This window comes from Girardinichthys multiradiatus, chromosome X, assembly GCF_021462225.1.
Source record: "Girardinichthys multiradiatus isolate DD_20200921_A chromosome X, DD_fGirMul_XY1, whole genome shotgun sequence".
Taxonomy (NCBI): domain Eukaryota; kingdom Metazoa; phylum Chordata; class Actinopteri; order Cyprinodontiformes; family Goodeidae; genus Girardinichthys; species Girardinichthys multiradiatus.
This window is the reverse complement of record NC_061817.1, coordinates 26,020,861-26,040,658: the sequence shown is the minus strand read 5'-3', so window position 1 is coordinate 26,040,658 and position 19,798 is coordinate 26,020,861. Positions and strand designations below refer to the sequence as shown.

At 40.7% G+C, this 19,798-nt stretch overlaps 2 protein-coding genes across 3 annotated transcripts; both read right to left on the bottom strand.

Annotated features, from left to right (window-relative positions):
- Positions 1 to 1,164: 1,164 nt before the first annotated feature.
- LOC124862888 (E3 ubiquitin-protein ligase TRIM39-like) lies at positions 1,165 to 9,936 on the bottom strand. The gene is made up of 6 exons (XM_047357078.1): positions 9,216 to 9,936; positions 8,950 to 9,045; positions 7,453 to 7,683; positions 7,339 to 7,361; positions 7,126 to 7,244; positions 1,165 to 2,846 (listed from the first exon to the last, which is right to left on the bottom strand). The coding sequence occupies exons 1-6, from the start codon at positions 9,759 to 9,761 to the stop codon at positions 2,287 to 2,289; spliced, it is 1,575 nt and encodes a 524-aa protein (XP_047213034.1). The 5' UTR covers positions 9,762 to 9,936; the 3' UTR covers positions 1,165 to 2,286.
- Positions 9,937 to 14,600: 4,664 nt separating this feature from the next.
- On the bottom strand, positions 14,601 to 19,224 carry LOC124862899 (PDZ domain-containing protein GIPC1-like). Of its 2 annotated transcripts, none has more exons than XM_047357096.1 (7): positions 19,039 to 19,224; positions 18,120 to 18,618; positions 17,861 to 18,046; positions 17,546 to 17,726; positions 16,234 to 16,346; positions 16,067 to 16,148; positions 14,601 to 15,983 (listed from the first exon to the last, which is right to left on the bottom strand). In XM_047357096.1, the coding sequence occupies exons 2-7, from the start codon at positions 18,411 to 18,413 to the stop codon at positions 15,832 to 15,834; spliced, it is 1,008 nt and encodes a 335-aa protein (XP_047213052.1). In that variant the 5' UTR covers positions 18,414 to 18,618; positions 19,039 to 19,224; the 3' UTR covers positions 14,601 to 15,831. The 2 variants fall into 2 exon arrangements, with proteins under 2 accessions (XP_047213052.1, XP_047213053.1); XM_047357097.1 differs by having other exon boundaries at positions 19,118 to 19,177.
- Between the last annotated feature and the right edge of the window lie 574 nt (positions 19,225 to 19,798).

Genomic DNA, 19,798 nt, shown 5'->3' with positions numbered 1-19,798 from the left:
CTTAATTTTTTTTTTTTTTGAGCCATTCAAAGTGGACTTGCTGGTGTGCATCAGATCATTGTCCAGCTGCATAACACAGCGTGTTAGAGTTTGAGGCCAGACATTGTCCTTAAAGAGTTTCTGCTAGAGAGCAAAACTGTCAGCTCCATGAATTGCCTCAAATCATGTAAGTCCTGAATCAGCAAAGAAAGACAAGACCATGACACCGTCACCACCATGTTCGACTTTCAGTATGGTGTTCTTTTTCTGAAATGCTGGCTTTCAACGCCTTTCCACACTGATGTCAATGACTTTGTTTCTCATCTGTTCTTAAATTTTGTTAGAGTGGGCATAAGCTCTTTTAACCTCCTTCATGTTCTCAGATAGGTTATTTTAACATGGTTTGTTGATTCTACAGGTCTGACAATAACCAGGCATGGGCGTGACTAGTGAAACTGACCTAAGATTTATCTGGTCATTACAGTACATTAATAATTAACAAGGGAATCAATTACATTTTCATAAAGGACAAGGTTGGTTCCTTTTATAAGTTTCATAAGTGAAAACAGCTTTTTTCTATTTACTCAAGTTATTGTTGCCCAATATTAAAAAAGTGTTTGATGATCTGAAACATTTAAGTGTGAAAAAACAGAAGACATCTGTAAGGGGTGGAAACACTGTTCACAGAACCGTCTACATGTAATGTCTGCCTCTGCCTGCTGCGGATGCTCCTGCCTTTGTCAGACAGGTCTGACCTTTGTAGCATGAATAAATGCACTGCAGGAGGGCTCTCCTGTGAGGCCAGATGGCCTCAACTTGATAAACAATGCAGACTTTCTAGTCAAAAGGACTCACTACCAGTTCTGATGACACACAGGAAACAATGACGCAGGTATGCCATCAAGGAACAGGGTGGTATTAAAACACAGAACATTAATGTAACTTTAAATTCTTATTTCCTTTTATTGGCAAGTGACAACTTTCTAGGACCAGCTAAGTCTTCAAACATAATCCTTAATTGTTCTGTCCCTGGTCTTATCTCTTGTTTAAAATGACTGCATAATGAAAGCTCTACTCCCCTCCTGGCTTTGCCCAGTGGCAGGGGTGGAAACAAGGTTGGTGGAAAACTTTCTGCTGTCCTTCAGAATGAGTTCTTCTAAAAAGAAAAAAACGGATGCAATAAAACAATGTAGAGGAAGCAGTTTATTCACTGACAAGCATATTGGACCCATCAGGATTTCACAGTTGAGTGAATTCTAGTGAAAGGAAATAAACTGTTATTGTTCTAAGTATTGTTTGGTCTTGAAAAACTGCAATTAACAAAATGTCTAAAAACAAAGTAGAGCCTAAAATTATAAATACCCCTGACAGATTAAGGTTTAAGGTAATCTTTAAATTTCATCTGGACAGAAGAAACATGATGAAAATACAGATGAAAATGTAACAAAAAGAAAAAGTAATTTGTTTTTTTAATCAAAATTGATACTCAAATGACTTGATCCTCCACCAGAAAGGTATCGACATAAACACTGCAATAACCTTTATGTTGTTTTATTATCTTTGAGAGATGTCTTGCTTATAAGAAACAAACACCTTGGTTAAGTTTAAATCTAAATCTACCTGGGGTATAAATAATTTTGGACTTAACTGTAGGTTTTATTTACATAGAAATAATTTGATTAACCTTTTTTCAGTTTCTACATTATAGTGTTCAGAATGTTAGCCCAAACAATGAACAGGCCAGTGAGGAAAAATATGCATACAAACAAAAACAATTATAATTTAGCCACATTTTGTGACATTTTGATTTCACATTTTATTTAATTTTATATTTTTTATTTTTCATTAAATGTTAGTGATCTTCTCTTATACAAAATGTGAGCATCTTTGTTATCTCCTCCTTCTGCTTTATGGGCCTGGCTGCTCTTATAAAATAGCTTTTTTGTCTTAAAGAAATGCATTTCAGTGACTGGGATCACATGTAACACATAGAAATGTTGATGTGATATAAGTAACCTCTCCTTCATTTAGGGGAATTGTAAAGTTAAAAGTTAAAAGTTAAATTGGTTGTAAAGTGAGGTATAAATCAAATAGGTGTGTTTTCACCACCGGAGCGGGATGATGCTCACCGTGCTGCTCCTCATGAAGAAGTAGAAAGGGTTAGCAGGGGAGTGTCTGGTTTCGTGAAACTGCTTTATTGTATTTTCTTTGTATCATTGCTCCATAGCTCCATTCACACCTTCACAAAACATCATCAAACCTGTGCAATATAAAACATGTCAGTGCTTTCTGTGACGTAATCTCAGATCACCAGGTCGCACTGTTCCACACAGCCACCTTGGCAGGGCAGATTTTGAGAGGTTTGGGGTTGCTTCCGTTAATGTTGACACCGGGGCAGAAAAAGGGGTACATCTTTTCAGTGAAACAGTCAGGGAAGGTGTAGACCGGCTTCATGGTCACAGGGTTGGAGAAAGTAACCTCCCCAGCCTCACAGTCAAGCTGCACCCTGACCCGAGTCAGATCGCCCTCCAAGTGGAGCGGAGTGCTGGGCCTCGTCATTGCTGAGTACTTGCCCTCAGAGTACGATATCATCCAGAAGCCCCCCTCCGGACACCCAGAAATGTGTCCTTTCCTGTCAATGGACTCCTTGACCACACCGACCATCCAGTCCACCTTGCTGCCCACCTCCACCTCCCAGGCGTGGCGGCCTGAAGTGAAGCCTTCTGATCCCAGCACGAACACAAAGCGACCAAAACGCTCCGGATTGTCTGGGAGCTGTTGCAGGGATCCAGTGTTGGCCACGCTGGTCAAGTCTGCGGAAAGGGACAGCCAAGGGTAGGCAGTGTTGGGGTCCAGGGTTATGGGTGCTAAAATGGGCAGGAAAAATAGTCATTTAACAAAAAAACAAATAAGAATTCAAAGTACGTTCCTTTGTGTTAGAGCAAAACCTGTTGATAGAAAGAAGCCCAAAGATCCCTCACTGAAAATAGTACAAATAAAAGCAGAATGTATATTTGCAGTCATAATCTTAAATTCACAACATCATGAGCACGAATATCATATTAATCTGGTGCTTTTATTCTTTTATTTAAATTAGTATTTTTCTAGGATAGAGCAGCAGCAGTTTTCAAGCATAGTGGTGGTACCATCATGTTGTGGGGCTGTTTCATTGCCAAAATAGATAGAAAAATAAAAAATAGGTCTACTATGTTGACAATGATGAGGGTGCTCACTAAAACAGAGGCTCCTGGTCTAAAATCAAATTTCAGCTGCACATGTGGAGAAGCCAAATGTCTTCAGAAGACATGTTTTATGGTTTGACAAGACAAATACTGAGGTATTTGGCCACAATGACATAAAGTAAGTTACGAGGTTTTAAGGTATGTCTTTCAAATGCAAGTATAACACTGGTAACACTGTACCAACTCTTAAGCATGATGATGGTTGCATCATGCTGTGGGACTGCCAGTAATACTGCTGCATTGCACAAAAAGGATTTAATATTGAAAATGGAGGAGAAATACCTCCAAAATGTGATCCCAATATTAGGTGTGCATAAGTTCCTTAAAAAAGCTCCAACCTCAGCATTATTGAAAGTTAGCAGACTATGTCTTAAAGGTGGATCCACATTGGGAAATCAACCAACTTCTACAAATTGTAATAAAAGTGATCAAATATCCAGCCAGAATTATGCCAGAGGCTTGTTGGTGTATACAAAAAGTGGATGGTTGACGTGAAACTTTATAAGGTAAGGTAAGTTTATTTATATAGCGCTTTTCAGCAACAAGACACTCAAATCAAAACAAACAACAGAGGTAATTAAAAAAAGTAAAATAAAATAAAGAGAATAGAATAGAATGATGGGCAAGAAAATGAAAGAAAAATTGGATTGAAAACGCAACTAATCATGCCTAGATGGCCCAGTCAAAGGCCACTCTAAACAAATACGTTTTTTATCTTGATTTAAAGCAACTTAGGGTTTCAGCGCTTTTACAGTTTTCTGGCAGTTTATTGCAGATTAGTGGAGCATAAGAACTAAAAGCTGCTTCTCCATGTTTGGTTCTGGTTCTGGGTATGCAGAGTAGATTTGAGCCAGAAGACCTGAGAGGTCTGGGTGGTTGATACACTGACAACAAGTCTGTAATGTATTTTGGTGCTAAGCCATTCAGTGATTTATAGACTAACAGAAGTATTTTAAACTCTATTCTCTGAGCTACAGAGAGCCAGTGTAGGGACTTTAGAACCGGGGTGATGTGCTCCACTTTCTTAGTTCTAGTGAGGACGCGGGCAGCAGCGTTCTGGATCAACTGCAGCTGTCTGATCAACTTTTTAGGCAGACCTGTGAAGACACCATTGCAGTAATCAATTCTACTAAAGATGAATGCATGAATTAGTTTTTCAAGGTCCTGCTGAGACATTAGTCCTTTGATCCTGGAGATGTTCTTTAAGTGATAGAAGGCCGACCTAGTTACTACCTTTATGAACCTCTGAAGGTTCAGGTCCGAGTCCATCACTACACCCAGGTTTCGAGCCTGACTGGTGGTTTCTAGCTGTATTAACTGAAGCTGTGTGCTAACTTTTAACCGCTCTTCCTTTGGTCCAAAGATTATTACTTCAGTTTTGTTTTGATTCAGCTGAAGAAAATGTTGGTCCATCCATGAATTGATTTTTTTCTAAGCATTTACCGAGCGCTTGAATGGGTTCATGGTCACCTGGTGACATTGTAATGTATAGCTGTGTGTCGTCTGCATAGTTATGATAACTTACGTTGTTGTTTATTAAAATCTGAGTTAGGGGGAGCATGTAGATATTGAATAGGAGGGGCCCTAAGATGGACCCTTGGGGAACGCCACATGTGATTTTTTGCTCTCTGATGTAAAGTTACCTACTGACACAAAAAAGTCCCTGTCCTTCAAGTAGGATTTAAACCAGTTGAGGGCTGTACCAGAAAGGCCGACCCAGTTTTCCAGGGGCTCTAATAAAATGGAGTGATCAACAGTGTCAAATGCTGCACTAAGGTCCAATAATACCAGTACAGTGGTTCTTCCACAGTCTGCATTTATACGGATGTCATTGAACACCTTGACAAGAGCAGTATCTGTACTGTGGTGAGCAGGAAGCCTGACTGGAAGCGGTTGGTCGTTGTTAGGAAGTTGTTTAACTGTTGAAACATCTTTTTCAATAATCTTACTGATGAAGGGGAGGTTTGATATAGGCCTGTAGGTCTGTAGTAGCAGCTTGTCCAAGTTGCTCTTTTTCGATGGAGTTTTGATAATTGCTGTTTTCAGGGCCTGGGGGAAAACACCTGACAAAAGGGACGTGTTTATTATTTGTGTTAAATCAGATGTTATTACAGGCAAAGCTTTCTTAAGGAAAGCTGTGGGTAAAAGATCGAGACAGCAGGAAGAAGAGCTTAGTTGCTGTACAATTTCTTCTAAGATTTTGTAGTTTATTTGGTGAAATTGGGAAATTTTGTCAAAATCAGTTCTAGTTGGAGACAACATTGGTACTTGAGTTGATGTGGATGTGCTGACTGCCTCTGATCTTTTGGGTTTTTTCAGTAAAGAATTTAGCAAATTCATTGCAGGCCCTGGTAGAGTGGAGTTCAGATGCTACAGTTACAGGAGGGTTTGTTAACCTGTCGACCGTGGCAAATAATGCACGAGCATTGTTAATGTTTTTGCTGATCTCAGAAAAGGAGGATTCCCTTGCATTTTTCAGTTGTAGGTTATATCTTTATAGTCTCTCTTTATAGATAATATAGTGAACCTGGAGTCCAGTCTTTTGCCACCTGCGTTCAGCTTTTCGACGCTCCTTTTTTTCACTTTTTTGCACTTCTCCATTGAGACATTTTCTTCCCAGAAACGACTTTCACTTTAATTGGAGCAATTGAATCAATGATGTCTGAGATTTTAGAATGAAAGTTATCTACCAGCTCATCTACAGTGTTACAGGGCAAAGTGGAGGTAGAAGAATAATTCTGGTTAAAGGTTTCAGCAGCACCGTTCTTAAAGATGTGTTTTCTTATCATGTCTCTTTGGCAAAGTGAGTCATTGCAGATGATGCTTTCAAAAATAACAGAAAAGTGGTCAGATAGGGCAACATCAGTTACAGACAACTTGGAAATGTTTAGACCCTTATTGATGATCAAGTCCAAAATATGTCCCTGTTTGTGTGTTTGCTGTTTAACAAGTTGAGTAAAACCAACATTTCTAAGTGTGTCACATAGATCTATTGCACTTCAGTCTTCAGGATTGTCCATGTGAATGTTGAAGTCTTCCACAATAATTAAACAGTCATAATAAACACATGTCACAGATAAAAGCTAATCAAAATCACTGATAAAGTTTGTTTTGGACTTAGGAGGCCTGTAAATATTCAAGAACATGGTTCAGACCAGGCTCTTTACCTGGAGAGCCAAATATTCAAGAGTCAAATTTGCCCAGAAATACTTTTTTACACTCTAATAAATCTTTAAACAAAGTGGCCACCCCTCCACCTTTTCTTTGCTGTCTGCTCTCACAAAGAAAATTGTAGTTCGGGGGCGTCGACTCTATCAGAATGGGAGCTTCATTAAATTCATGTAACCGTGTTTCTGTTAAAAACATAACATCAAGATCGTGGTCAGTAATGAAGTCATTGATTAAAAATGATTTTCCTGACAGAGATCTAATGTTCAGTAAAGCCAGTTTATATGACTTAGTTGTTGATATTAACTCTGTGTCTGGTTGTACCTGACAGTTTATGGCTTTCGTTGATTGTTTATTACTGTCTCTTATTCTTTTGGCTTTGTTCTTTCTGTCATGTATAAGCACAGAGATTTTACAACTATCTCCTATTAGGGCGGTTTAATCAAATATCACTGGGCTTGTAGGATATATTTTAGCATGTATGTATAGTTCTGACTCCGTGCAGATGAGAGAAAGTCCTGCAAGCATTTTTTTTTAATCATTGAAGCTTTTTTTATTATTAAAAGCCCAAATTTAACATGGCATCCATCCTCATAAATATAAATAAATAAGTATCTATACCACATCTGGCCTCCAAGAACATATTGTTTAAAGCTCATCCCAAAACAACTAAACTGAGCTGGTTTACAAATTGTCTGCAACATGCAGCCCATTCAAAGTCCAAACAGGTACTTACTGTACTGAACCAGTTCCATCATCTTTGCCCACACTTGGTATTTAAGGGAGCTCACATGCTTGGCCACACCTATAAGGGCACCCGACAGTTTTTCCAGATCTTTCTGGGGTAGATGTGCCCTGTGATGACATGTAACAGTAATTAATCAGTACTAAAACAAGCAGAAGTATTAATTCGATCTAATACTGCAGGGAATAAAAAAAGAAATTCTACCTTTTCTTTGTGTTGGTGTAATTCTGAAAAGATACCACAGACAATTAGGATACTTTGTGTTCTGCATGGAGCAAGACAAGTATTTTATTTATCTCTAGAAGAAAATCTACTCACCTGAAGGAACTGAGCATCACTGGACGCAATCTCATTCTCAATGGCGATGACAGCATGAGAGAAAGTGAGGATGTCTCTGGTTATGGTTTCGGACCTCTTCCTCACCAGCTCCCTTTTCTCCTCATCCTCCTTTTGCAGGACGGCCAGTCTTGCATCTTCTTCCTGCTTGAGAAACCCCCGAAGCTCCTCAAACTCCTGCCTTATCTGCTTTTCTGTGGCCTGCGTCTGGCTCTACCACACATGAGAATATAGATCATCACTTGTGCTTAATGTTGCTATGCCATAACTAAATATTTAGGCTAAGCAACTATTATTTAAAGTGCGTGTTAAGGCTACGAAATTAAGACTAATATTAACTGCACAGTTTAATTGTCTCCATTAGACACTATAGTTGTGTCCGTGCACCCTGTTGAGCACTGAGAGAAACGGTGAACGTGGAACACGTTTAGTGAGCATAGCTTTTGTTTGTCTGAAAGAAATGTATTTAAGTGTCTTTTCCAGAGAGGAGACTTTTAGTTTGAAATTTAGGGGAAATTACATGACTTTAATTCTAGTTCAGAGCTACAGAAGCAGCACTGTTTTCTTTCAAATTCACTAAATGATAGGTGGAAGTTTGTCCACCCAGCCTACATATGTTTAGGCCCTCTGACCACCAGAGAAAAGCCAAGTTGTCTACTTCATTAGCCTAACCTAACTTGGCATACCAGAGCCTGAGACTTTTGTCTCAGACTTTGTTTGGCTAGCAGGAGGTTTACAACTGGATTAGAACATTGCTGTCATTTTTTTTTAACCGACCAAATAATGGACTTTGATCTGGCCTGAGGCATAAGCAAAGTAAGTGGCCGCTTACGTTGGATTTGCAAACAATTAGGCAAGGTCTTCCCAATTCAAATTCTGGCTAGGCCCCCATTCAACCTTGGTCTGACCCCTTTAGTTTAAGGTGTGTGGACTCTGCTGAATTTAAAAAAACAACAACTCAAAACTCGTTTTTTTCATCATTTTTGATTAACAATTTGGATGTAGTTTTGCTGATGTACAGCACTTTGTAATCTATGTCTTGAAAGGTGCTATACAAGCAAAGTTGAACTTACTTTTCCCGCCTGCCATGGTGAACAGGGAGCTAAATACAAAGGTCAGTGAGTTTTAAATGTGTTCACGCCTCAATGTAAATACGCAAAGTAATCCATATTTATTTATAAGTGCAAAAAAAAGAGAAAAAAAAGATGGAAAATTTTGATTTTTTTTGGTTTGTTTTGATTTAATTTTTAGTTTACAACTCCGGCCCAACCCATCCGTAGATGTTTTATAGATAAATCTGAGACAATGAATTACCCACCTACTGAGAACTTCAAAGCATCCAAGAATCTAAAGTACTGTGTTTCTCCAACACTGCGGCTGGGGTGTTTACACGCCAACACTGCATGACTCAGCCTGCGTCAAAATTACATCCGCACTCCCGCAGGTTGTCTAGTGTTTCTTGGATCTGTTTATTGATACCTTGATGTGCACAGTTGTGTCATCACACTCCTGCTTGGCTTCATACAGGTGGCGCAGGTTTTTCTTTAGGGGGATCAGCTCCTTCTTCAGTTCTGTCTGAGGGTAGAAAAACACCAGAAATCAGAGGAATTCCAGCCAATATATCTCCATCTGTAGAATCATTAAACAAATTACACTTTTTCCAGGATCTCAGTATTTCAGTGCAGTTAAAACAGGTATTTAAGCTTTAAAATGACAGATTATTAACTTTGAAGAGTCATTTTCACCTTCAGATCCTGAGCTCCTTCATCTAGAGGGCACATTTTATGTCCCTGGTGCTTCTTGGAAGTGTGACAGACACAGCACAAGACTTCAAAGTCATCCATACAAAAGAGTTTGAGAACCTCCCCATGTGTTTCACACTTTTCCTCCAGCAACACTGCATCCTCCCTCGCCACACTGGCCCCTGTCTCCAGTCCGGCTGTGGCCCCCCTCTTCCCTTGCTCCCTCAGGAAGGTGTCAGCCACATTCTTCAGGGCCAGGCTGACCGTCGGCTCCGTTAGAGAGCACTTCCTCCTGCAGATGGGACACTCTCGCTTGGCCTTCTTCTTACTCCAGAACTGCTGCAGGCAGACCCTGCAGAAGCTGTGGCTGCACTTGAGCACGACCGGCTCCTTGAAGATCTCACAGCAGATGGGACAAGACAACTCGTTCTCCAGCATGGAGCAAGAGCGATTGGAAACAGCTCGTGGACGAAGGGATGAGGTTCCCTTGATAATCTGAGGCAGGGAAAGTTTTCCTGGCTGGGAGGAAGCTCGGGGCCGCGAAGCCATGATTTGTTCCTAAAGTGTGGGGAGAGTTCTGCTCTTACAGCTGCTGTCGTTGTATGCACAAAGAGGAAGAGCTCCAAGGTGGGTCCAAAGAGTAATCTGGGCAGACTTTAACAGCAACCTGAGTTATAGATCAACACAGACTTGCAGAACTGGTTTACATCACTCCTAGTAAATAATGTAAAGGTCACCACCCCTCATTTAGCAGCCACAACATTAACCTCTTCCTATAAAAAAGGATGGCTTTGTGTGATCATCTTGAAAACACATTTCAGAAAGTATTATTCTGTTTTACCCTGGGTGTCCAGTGGTTGAAATAATTATTTGACCCTCTGCTGATTCTGATAGTTTTTTTATGCATTCCTTTAATATAGTTTAATATAGAGAGACAGAAGATGGACTAGAAACCCAAAACACGTAGAAGCTAAAAATCCATGTCATTAAATTAAAAAACTGTTCTGCCAAGAAGCCAGAACTCTGGTTCCCGCAAATTTGTTGTGCAGTTGTGCAGCAAAAAGATCACTCATTCTATAACAGAAACCTCTCCGCTTTATTGTGTGTATAAAGTAAATCTGTTCACAGCTTTAATTCTAGCCCTGCCTTCCCACCACCATGAGAAAGACCAGTGTTCAAAGGATGTCAGTGACAAGATAGTTGATCTCCACAAGGCTGGATTGGGCTCCTAGAATATTAGTTGAAGATGTTTACAAAAGAGCAAATATAAAATGACCGTCATTGCTCCCAGTCTGGAGTTTAATGTAGAATCTCACCATATGATGTTAGGACGATCAAGTAAAATTATCTTTTGGCTGGTCTGAAGGCAGCTGGGATCACAGACAACATGCAATATGTAATAGCTTGCTGGCCCCTGCTATAGAAGGCATGTGAACAGGCTGTCCTAATTTTGCCAGTGATTCAGAGAAGGCTTGGGAAAAGGTGTTGAAATGCCAAAACTGAGCTCTATGGCATTCAGAGCCCGAAGGACCGAACCGTATTGCATAAATTCTTGGGTGAGAACCTTCTTCTCTCTCCAGAACGAAGATTGGTTGTGGCTGGATCTTCCAGAACGACAAAATCACACTAAAGATGGCAAATTCATTAAAGAAACACATTTTAGGCCATGAAGTGACCTAACTAATATCCATAGCTGATTATGTGGAGCACGAACATCCAATATGGATATTCGTGCGCCGCAGATTTAGCGGGTTCTTCCTCCAGTTTGACCCGATGGAAGGAGTCTGATTGCGGGCTGTTGCTCTCTGCCTGCTTCCTCCTCCTGCAGACGGTGGTTTGCTTAAGGACCGGCAATACATTTTTGAACCAAACACTCTATTTCATGGTGGTGTTTTGTATGTTTCGGGGAAGTGTTTGTGTGTCTGAACAGATGATTATGTGTGATCAGCTGATTTAGAATGTTGTTAAACAAAGCGCCCTACCTCAGAAAGCTGATGTTTCCTTTTTTTCTTGAAGCTTTCAGGAATTGTTTATTTTTTGTAAATAGTAAATTATATTTCAATTTGCCCCGCTCCGGCCATTGTGGTCCTTAATATTATTGTAGTCCTTCCTGAGTTTTATTAACTTTTCCCTACACTATGTCTCTGAAAACCTCATTTTTCCTGGTCCCGTGGCCAATCAGTGAACGGCAGTCTGTTCACGTCACATGGAGTCCCTATTTAGTCCCGGTCGGACCTGCTCAGGAGCAGGGACCAAAAAAGTAGGTACGGAGAAAACAGTACAGGTCCTTCTCAAAATATTAGCATATTGTGATAAAGTTCATTATTTTCCATAATGTCATGATGAAAATTTAACATTCATATATTTTAGATTCATTGCACACTAACTGAAATATTTCAGGTCTTTATTGTCTTAATACGGATGATTGTGGCATACAGCTCATGAAAACCCAAAATTAGCATATTTCATCCGACCAATAAAAGAAGTGTTTTTAATACAAAAAACGTCAACCTTCAAATAATCATGTACAGTTATGCACTCAATACTTGGTCGGGAATCCTTTGGCAGAAATGACTGCTTCAATGCGGCGTGGCATGGAGGCAATCAGCCTGTGGCACTGCTGAGGTCTTATGGAGGCCCAGGATGCTTCGATAGCGGCCTTTAGCTCATCCAGAGTGATACCATGGTCAGTAAACCATTACCAGTGGTTTTGGCACTGTGAGCAGGTGCCAGGTCGTGCTGAAAAATGAAATCTTCATCTCCATAAAGCTTTTCAGCAGATGGAAGCATGAAGTGCTCCAAAATCTCCTGATAGCTAGCTGCATTGACCCTGCCCTTGATAAAACACAGTGGACCAACACCAGCAGCTGACACGGCACCCCAGACCATCACTGACTGTGGGTACTTGACACTGGACTTCTGGCATTTTGGCATTTCCTTCTCCCCAGTCTTCCTCCAGACTCTGGCACCTTGATTTCCGAATGACATGCAGAATTTGCTTTCATCCGAAAAAAGTACTTTGGACCACTGAGCAACAGTCCAGTGCTGCTTCTCTGTAGCCCAGGTCTGGGGAATGCGGCACCTGTAGCCCATTTCCTGCACACGCCTGTGCATGGTGGCTCTGGATGTTTCTACTCCAGACTCAGTCCACTGCTTCCGCAGGTCCCCCAAAGTCTGGAATCGGCCCTTCTCCACAATCTTCCTCAGGGTCCGGTCACCTCTTCTCGTTGTGCAGCGTTTTCTGCCACACTTTCTCCTTCCCACATACTTCCCACTGAGGTGCCTTGATACAGCACTCTGGGAACAACCTATTCGTTCAAAATTTCTTTTTGTGTCTTACCCTCTTGCTTGAGGGTGTCAATAGTGGCCTTCTGGACAGCAGTCAGGTCGGCAGTCTTACCCATGATTGGGGTTTTGAGTGATGAACCAGGCTGGGAGTTTTAAAGGCCTCAGGAATCTTTACAGGTGTTTAGAGTTAACTCGTTGATTCAGATGATTAGGTTCATAGCTCGTTTAGAGACCCTTTTAATGATATGCTAATTTTGTGAGATAGGAATTTTGGGTTTTCATGAGCTGTATGCCAAAATCATCCGTATTAGACAATAAAAGACCTGAAATATTTCAGTTAGTGTGCAATGAATCTAAAATATATGAATGTTAAATTTTCATCATGACATTATGGAAAATAATGAACTTTATCACAGTATGCTAATATTTTGAGAAGGACCTGTACACTCTCCATTTCTGCTACCTGTATGACCCCTTCTCTTTTCCAATGGTTATGGTCAATCTGACAGAGAGAGGTATCCCAATTGTGATTTTTAGTACAATCTGACAGAGAGAGGTATCCCAGTACAACAATGGCCATCAGTGGGCTCTAGATGGACAAACTGTCTACTTTTAAGGCTAGGCTTAAAACTTTCCTTTTTGATAAAGCTTATAGTTAGAGTGGCTTAGGTTATCCTGAGCTATCTCTGTAGTTATTTAGGCTGCTGGAGGACATAATGACCACTTTCACCCTCTTCGCTACATTCTCACACTACTCTACAATTTTGCATTATTTGCTGTTATATCAGTTTTTAACCTTGTTCTCTCTTTTCTCTTCCTAGAAGCTACACCTGGCCTGACTCTGTGTCTACCTGTGACACCTTTCTGGAGAGGGGAGTCGTCCGAGCTTCTGCTGCCAACAACTTAATGCTCACCCTCTACCGATGACCCACATAGCCCTGTCTTTCAGTGTTTAACCCTTTCTCTCTCCTAGACATGGTGATTGACTGAGCTTTTACTGTAACTCTCTTTCAGACTCTAACCTTGAAAACTGGCTCAGAGTTTATCTGTTCTTTCTTTCTAGGTGAAACGACTAAAGGAGCTACATCCATTAACATTTACTTTTCCTTCCCATAGAAAGTACTTCTGGATCAGTGCTTCTTTGTTCTCTTTGTGTCTCTGCTCTGTTCTCTCAAACCCCCAGTCGGTCTGCTGGAGGTTTCTTCCTGTTAAAAGGGAGTTTTTCCTCTCCACGTTCGCTACATACATGCTCAGTATGAGGGATTGCTGCAAAGTCAACGCCAGTGACTGTCCACTGTCTCTACATGCTCATCCAGGAGGAGTGAATGCTACAAATCTCTGACTCGATGCAATCTGCTGGGTTTCCTTAGATAGAAAAACTTTTTATCCAATTTGAATAAATAACTGAATCTGACTGCACTGTTCAATGGTTAGGATTAATTGGAATGTATGAACCTGACTGTTGTGAAGTGCCTTGAGACAACATGTGTTGTGAATTGGCGCTATATAAATAAACTGAATTGAATTAACGGAAACGCTCACAAAGCGGGCCGAGTGGAGTAGAGCCAGGCTAAACAGAGCCAGCGAAAAAGGGGCAAATGTGTCTTAATGCTTTGCTTGCAAACAAACGTTCCTCCTCCAAGTTCCAGCGCATATTTAAGTGAGGGATTCGATTCATTTTTAATATGTATGCAACTAATTTTTTTTCTGGACTCCTAATAATTTTCTAAAAAAAAATAATAGGAAACAAATTCAGCAGCGGGATTAAATGCCTATTCCCTCCACTTTAACTCTCCAATTTGCCACCTTCCTGACAAAGTCCTGTAAATGACCTCGATCAGTCTGACCAGCGCTATCACGAGAGCCGAGGTCGATCTGATTACATCAGCCGACAGCCTGCTGACAGAGATTTCACAGTCTGAATAAACATCATGCATTTTTCAGAAGGACAAAGGAGGGGGAAGAGATACAAACCTGAGGCAGTTTCTGTGAAAGCTCGAAAAACATTTAAGATACTGAAGTGGGTAAAAGTGTTATCTGGTGTAATTTAAACCCTTTTAAAAGACGAAACAGTGCAGTGAAAGACTAAACAGAACATGCTTTGTAGGTGTTATTGCATTATATTTGAACATGGACAGTGTAACACAAAGCCATCAAAATAATTATTAGTGTCCACGCATGAGTTAATTACATCACCCCTAAAGATTTATCATCAACTCTGAGGAATGATACAAGACTACAAAACAACTTCATCACATTTGGATCATCTGGAAATGTTAGAACACCAAAAGCCTCTTTTTTCTTTTAAATCTGGTGTTTTGCAGGATGGATATATTGACAGGTTCTTTAACACCATGCATCTTAAAGTCTTCAAATATGACAGTTAACTAAAAAAAAAATAAAAAAAAAAGGTGAAATGCAGATTTTGTTTTTTGCACAGGTACTCCGAACCATCACAGTTTCTTTAATAGTGCTCTCTCAATAATAAAGATGCACGACATGGTGAAAATTGTCTTTTTACACAATTCTTTTTAAAATAGACATCACATCACCTCATATAAAAACAGCTAGCTATAAAAAAATAAGCCGACACGGTCCACAAACCAACCTGCTGCCCGACCCTCAGTAACAGGACTTTAACACTGATTTTCTCTTGACACTGTAGTCTAGAAAAGACAGGTTCCTTCTCCTGTCTCCTTCGCTAGTAGTAAGCCATTTATCTTTTTAGTGTAAAGCTACGGTTTACCATCAACTCTTTGTAACCAGAGTTTTTATTTATAACATAAAACCACCAGCTGCTATGAAGAAATGTAAAAAAAAAAAAAATTGTAACAGCACATGCGTGTAAAACTGATCCATCACAGTAACATCAAGTGGTTCAGAACAGCGCTGTAATTCAGGGGAGACCTTGTGCTGTGCAATATCTAACAAGGTGAGGTAACGTGCAGCTCATCTTCTCCTCTGCTGTTGCAGAAAGAATCTGATGTTTTTTGTTAAAAGATCTTGTTTCTCCCATATCAGTAAACGGAGTCGGTGCTCATTCCACTGCCGGCAACTACAACATAAACATGCGGGGGGTCACATGATGCGCTCAATGATGTCATTTCTGGAAAAACGCTGGAAGACAAATTAAAGCACTGCAGTCACGTTCCTTTCCATGTAACTGGACGTTCTGCTCTGGCTCCCGAAGGGAATGGAAATGCACAAAAATACAAGGAGTGCTGCACGCTGGAATAAAAATAAACTCATGATGGTGGTGTTGTGGTTTTGTTTTAGTAGTGTTGAGTGCTGTGGGTGTTAACAAGGCGTTCTGCTCCACTTGCTCCTGCAGTTACACGCGTCCAACCTTCGCGTCTCCGATGGCGCCCCAGACGTCAAAAACAAACTCGTCGGGGAAAGCGAAATCTCCCAGAGTTTCATCTAAAGCTTCGGCAAACTCGTCTGGGTTCTTCTTGTCTTTGCCCAGCTCCACCATTGTGGCCGCTGAGGACAAACATGAGGTCATTTAAATCAACAAGAAACACAGAGTTGGACCACAAAAGTCTACGGAGACAAAATATTCTTACCAAGTTCGCTGTCTCTGATACCCATGTAGCTCTCTAGCAAATCATCCACCTTCTCAATCGCCTTTTCCTCAAATGCAGAAGGCTGAAAGAACAAAATGAAATGTGTATGAGCAGGCTAATGAACACAGATTGATTTAACAGCCCAAAGCCTTTTGTTATCAGCTCACCAGTTCCTCCACTGTGGCAGGACCTTTAGAGCGCAGACGAAGGGTCCCTCTGCCCGTCCCGAGCTGGACCCCCGATGCTGACCTGGAGCCTGAGGACCTCTGGCCGATCATATCTACGTAAACATTTGATATATTTAGTGTTAACTAGAGATGCACTGGGAAATAAACTGGACGCCCCCAATGAGCCTGTTTTCAGTTTGTTTGGCCAGTCCAAAACCCAAAAAGTCCGATTTGTTTTTTTTTTTTTAAATCAGTAAATGCATATTCACCAGACACTAACGGGTCCCATTAAAAACACTGACTGTACAAGTGGTTAGTAAAGGACTTAATGTTAATTATTTTCAATACCAAAGACATGTTTGAAGATTAGAGGAAGAACAACTTTCAAGAACCTTCGAAAAAGGAAACTGTTTCTACAGCTGTTCAGTCAAGGTGTGCTACACCTCAGGAGATAAGGAAGGCTGTACATATTACAGAATATTTGATTTTTTTATTTGAATCCCTTTGAGCTTTCAACCTCTGGATTTGGAAATGTTGCCAGCCTTTTGGAAATCCCTCAGTTAAGGGTAAGATCACACAGAGACCGATTGCTCTGGGTTAAAAATGCTAACCATGCTAATCTAGTTAACTATGGTAATCACTAATATAACAATTTGAAGAAAGGCAACCTTGTTATTGTTTTCAAATAATCGTGAAATCTGGTTTTACTGAAGCGACGGGGCGGATGGCGTAGTAGTGGACCGGGGGCCTCCTATACGGAGGCTACTGGACCTCGACGAAGCAACATTGGGTCCTTTGGTTCCTGCCTTTCATCGTTTTATTTTATAATTGACCCTTTACTTGAATACAGTGACATTTTAAGCCACTACAGACAAAAGGAAAAAATGTGTTGAACGCATAATTATAAAAAGTAGAAATTCAACGCTTCACAAACTGCCTAACCTTTGAATCCCTAATATAAACCTTTTACACTAAACTCCAATTATAAAACCTTTCATCTCTGACAGTGGGAGACATCATCACCTACATCTAACAATTATCTCAGCTCCAGGACTGTAGCTTTGGTTATTTTGGTCTTATGTTTGCCTATCAGGATCATTTCATGAATGTTCTGTAACAATTTTATTAACTCGGGCTTTTGATGCATTTTATTTTGTAACAGGATGCTGAATATTAAACCAAAAGCCACTCAGTATTAGACGTAAGGTCTATGCAGTATTGTTTGTTGCAGCTGATATCTTAAAGTAAATTCAGTACAGATCAAGACATATGACAAGGAAGCTTGTTAGGATCACTGTTCTCTCTAACCTACCAAAAGCTTTGAGGGGCTCCACAAGCTTGATGGTGAACATTTTCCCCTTAGGAAGCTCCTTCAGCATTTTGGCAACTTCATAATGTCGACAGCCAATGAGGCGATGGCCATTAATGGACTCGATCATGTCACCTACGTTAATGACCTGGATTTGGTGGATGATGCTCCCCTCCCGGATCCTCTGCAAAGCGGCAAAAGTCAAAACATGTCACATTAAAAACAATCCAGCAGATCATTCTGCCAATATTGCATTAATAATTACACCTGATAGTCCGGGATCAGGCCTTTCACTGTAAATACAGGAGCTTTGCTCACCTTAATGAAAGCATAACCAGCTCCATTATCAGTGATTGTCAATCCTAAAGCATCTTCTCCTTTGAAGATTTCTATTTCCTTCTTCTGGCCTTTAATGTGGGCAAAAATGAAGTCCTCCAGCCCGATCTGTCCCCCTAAAAGTTTATCCATGTCCACTTTGTGAGTGTTCAGTGTGCAAAACATAACCTGTGCAGGGAAACATTTAAATTTAACCTTTATCCCAATCAAAAATGTCTAATGTATTCAAAGTCTGACTGACCTCAGATGCTGGGATGCCGAAGGCCTCTCCAATCTTGGCATAGAGCTCTCGCACATTGCTGAAGCCCTCAATGCGGCCTGTGGGGCTGCCATGAGCCAGTTGGGTGTGGAAGATCAGCCGGGGTCTCATGTTGTTTGGTGGGGGAGGAAGGCCGTCAGAGCCTACACCTTCCCCAACGACCCCTCCATCCAATCCCCCCATACCCGACACGTTGAGACCACCACGAATGGGCTCAGCTTCCTCATTCTCCACCAAAGGGGACGCCTTCTTCCTTCTTCCCAGTCCCAGAGGCATTGTGGACGCTGCTATAGGAAGTTACCCCACAATCCAGAGCAACATAAACTTTTGGTGCTGACTCAGCCGCAGATCAATCAGTGTTTACGTCAAAGTCCTCCAGACCAGTTTGAAAACTGTATCAGCCAGGCACTGAATGGATGTGGGAGCACACACATTAGAGCAGCAGCTCACATAGCTGCAGGCTAAAGTTGAAGGTGATCAGCTGGAAAAGAGAAACAAAAACTTCAGTTATTTTCATACATTTAAAGAACCAGGGAGAACCTCAGGAACAATATACTGTAAAAGCTTCAATATCATGAGCTGCTCCACAAACAGGCAGTAAACTCAGTGTTAAATCTAAAGAAATGTGTTACATAAATTAAAGTTACTACTTATCTAGCACCACACTGCAGCTTGGACAATCAATACATGAGACAAGGCTAACATTAGCTGCTAACTGGCTTCCAGTTAAAGCAAAACACTTAACAGCCACCCAGCTACAGAACCAAGACCAAAATAACACAAATTAAACAGGTGCCTGTGACTCCTTGCCATATGGTTACTGAGAAGTGTTGAGGTTAATTAGCACGATCGTTAAACATAAACCGTGAAGCCGAAACATGGCAGGGCTCCTCATTCTCACCCAAACAAGACTTTTAGCTCTTCCTGTTAGCTGAGCAGCCTGCTAACCGCCTATCTGCTGTTTCTCGTCAGAAAATAACCTTATTCTAATGAAGCTAGATATCCTCGCTGCTCTGCGTCTTGCTGTGATGTTAGGCTATCCCGATCAGGTTGGTCGGAAATGACAGCGTGTGTTAGCCGCGGTGTGTTGTTGTACAATTAGCTTGGAGACAGCCAAGCTGGGTGGAACAATGCCGCCTTCACGTAGCCTCGTAAATAACAAGTTCTCGTCCAAGCCGGAGTGAATTATGTGAAATAACAATTTGGAGATAAAAAGAGATAAAACTATTGTTCTTTTATTAATAGGTATAGCAGGCAGGGATACGATTCACACACGTGTTAATTTGATTAACATTTAAATGATTAAGGCCTTTTTATGTGGTCACTAAAGGAGAGGAAAGGAGCATAAAGGTGAACAAATTAACACAAACTAACTAATTAACTAAATATATAAATTAAATAAACAAATAAAACTAGTTTTACCAACCTTGCTTATTTCCAATGTCTGCTTTTTTAAAACACATCCTGTTACATTTCTCCTTTCACAATGTAATTCTTTTCTGCCCTCTAGCGGTTACTAACTGGAATCGCCACCAGTCACACTAAAGTCTGAGTCCCTCCTCTAGCATTGACTACTGAGAGCTCATTAATTTAAAATGTTTCTTTTATCTCTATATGTATTTATTATTATATAGATATTTAATTCCCAAGCTCTATTTACT

Coding starts and splice junctions, on each gene's coding strand:
- LOC124862888 (XM_047357078.1), bottom strand. CDS start 9,761: ATGGCTTCGCGGCCCCGAGCTTCCTCCCAGCCAGGAAAACTTTCCCTG. Junction 7,684..8,949: donor ACACAACTGTGCACATCAAG/GTATCAATAAAC, acceptor CATGTGTGGTAG/AGCCAGACGCAGGCCACAGA. Junction 7,245..7,338: donor TACACCAACACAAAGAAAAG/GTAGAATTTCTT, acceptor ATGTCATCACAG/GGCACATCTACCCCAGAAAG.
- LOC124862899 (XM_047357096.1), bottom strand. CDS start 18,413: ATGCCTCTGGGACTGGGAAGAAGGAAGAAGGCGTCCCCTTTGGTGGAG. Junction 18,047..18,119: donor TCGGCATCCCAGCATCTGAG/GTCAGTCAGACT, acceptor TTCCCTGCACAG/GTTATGTTTTGCACACTGAA. Junction 16,149..16,233: donor CTGCCACAGTGGAGGAACTG/GTGAGCTGATAA, acceptor TTGTTCTTTCAG/CCTTCTGCATTTGAGGAAAA.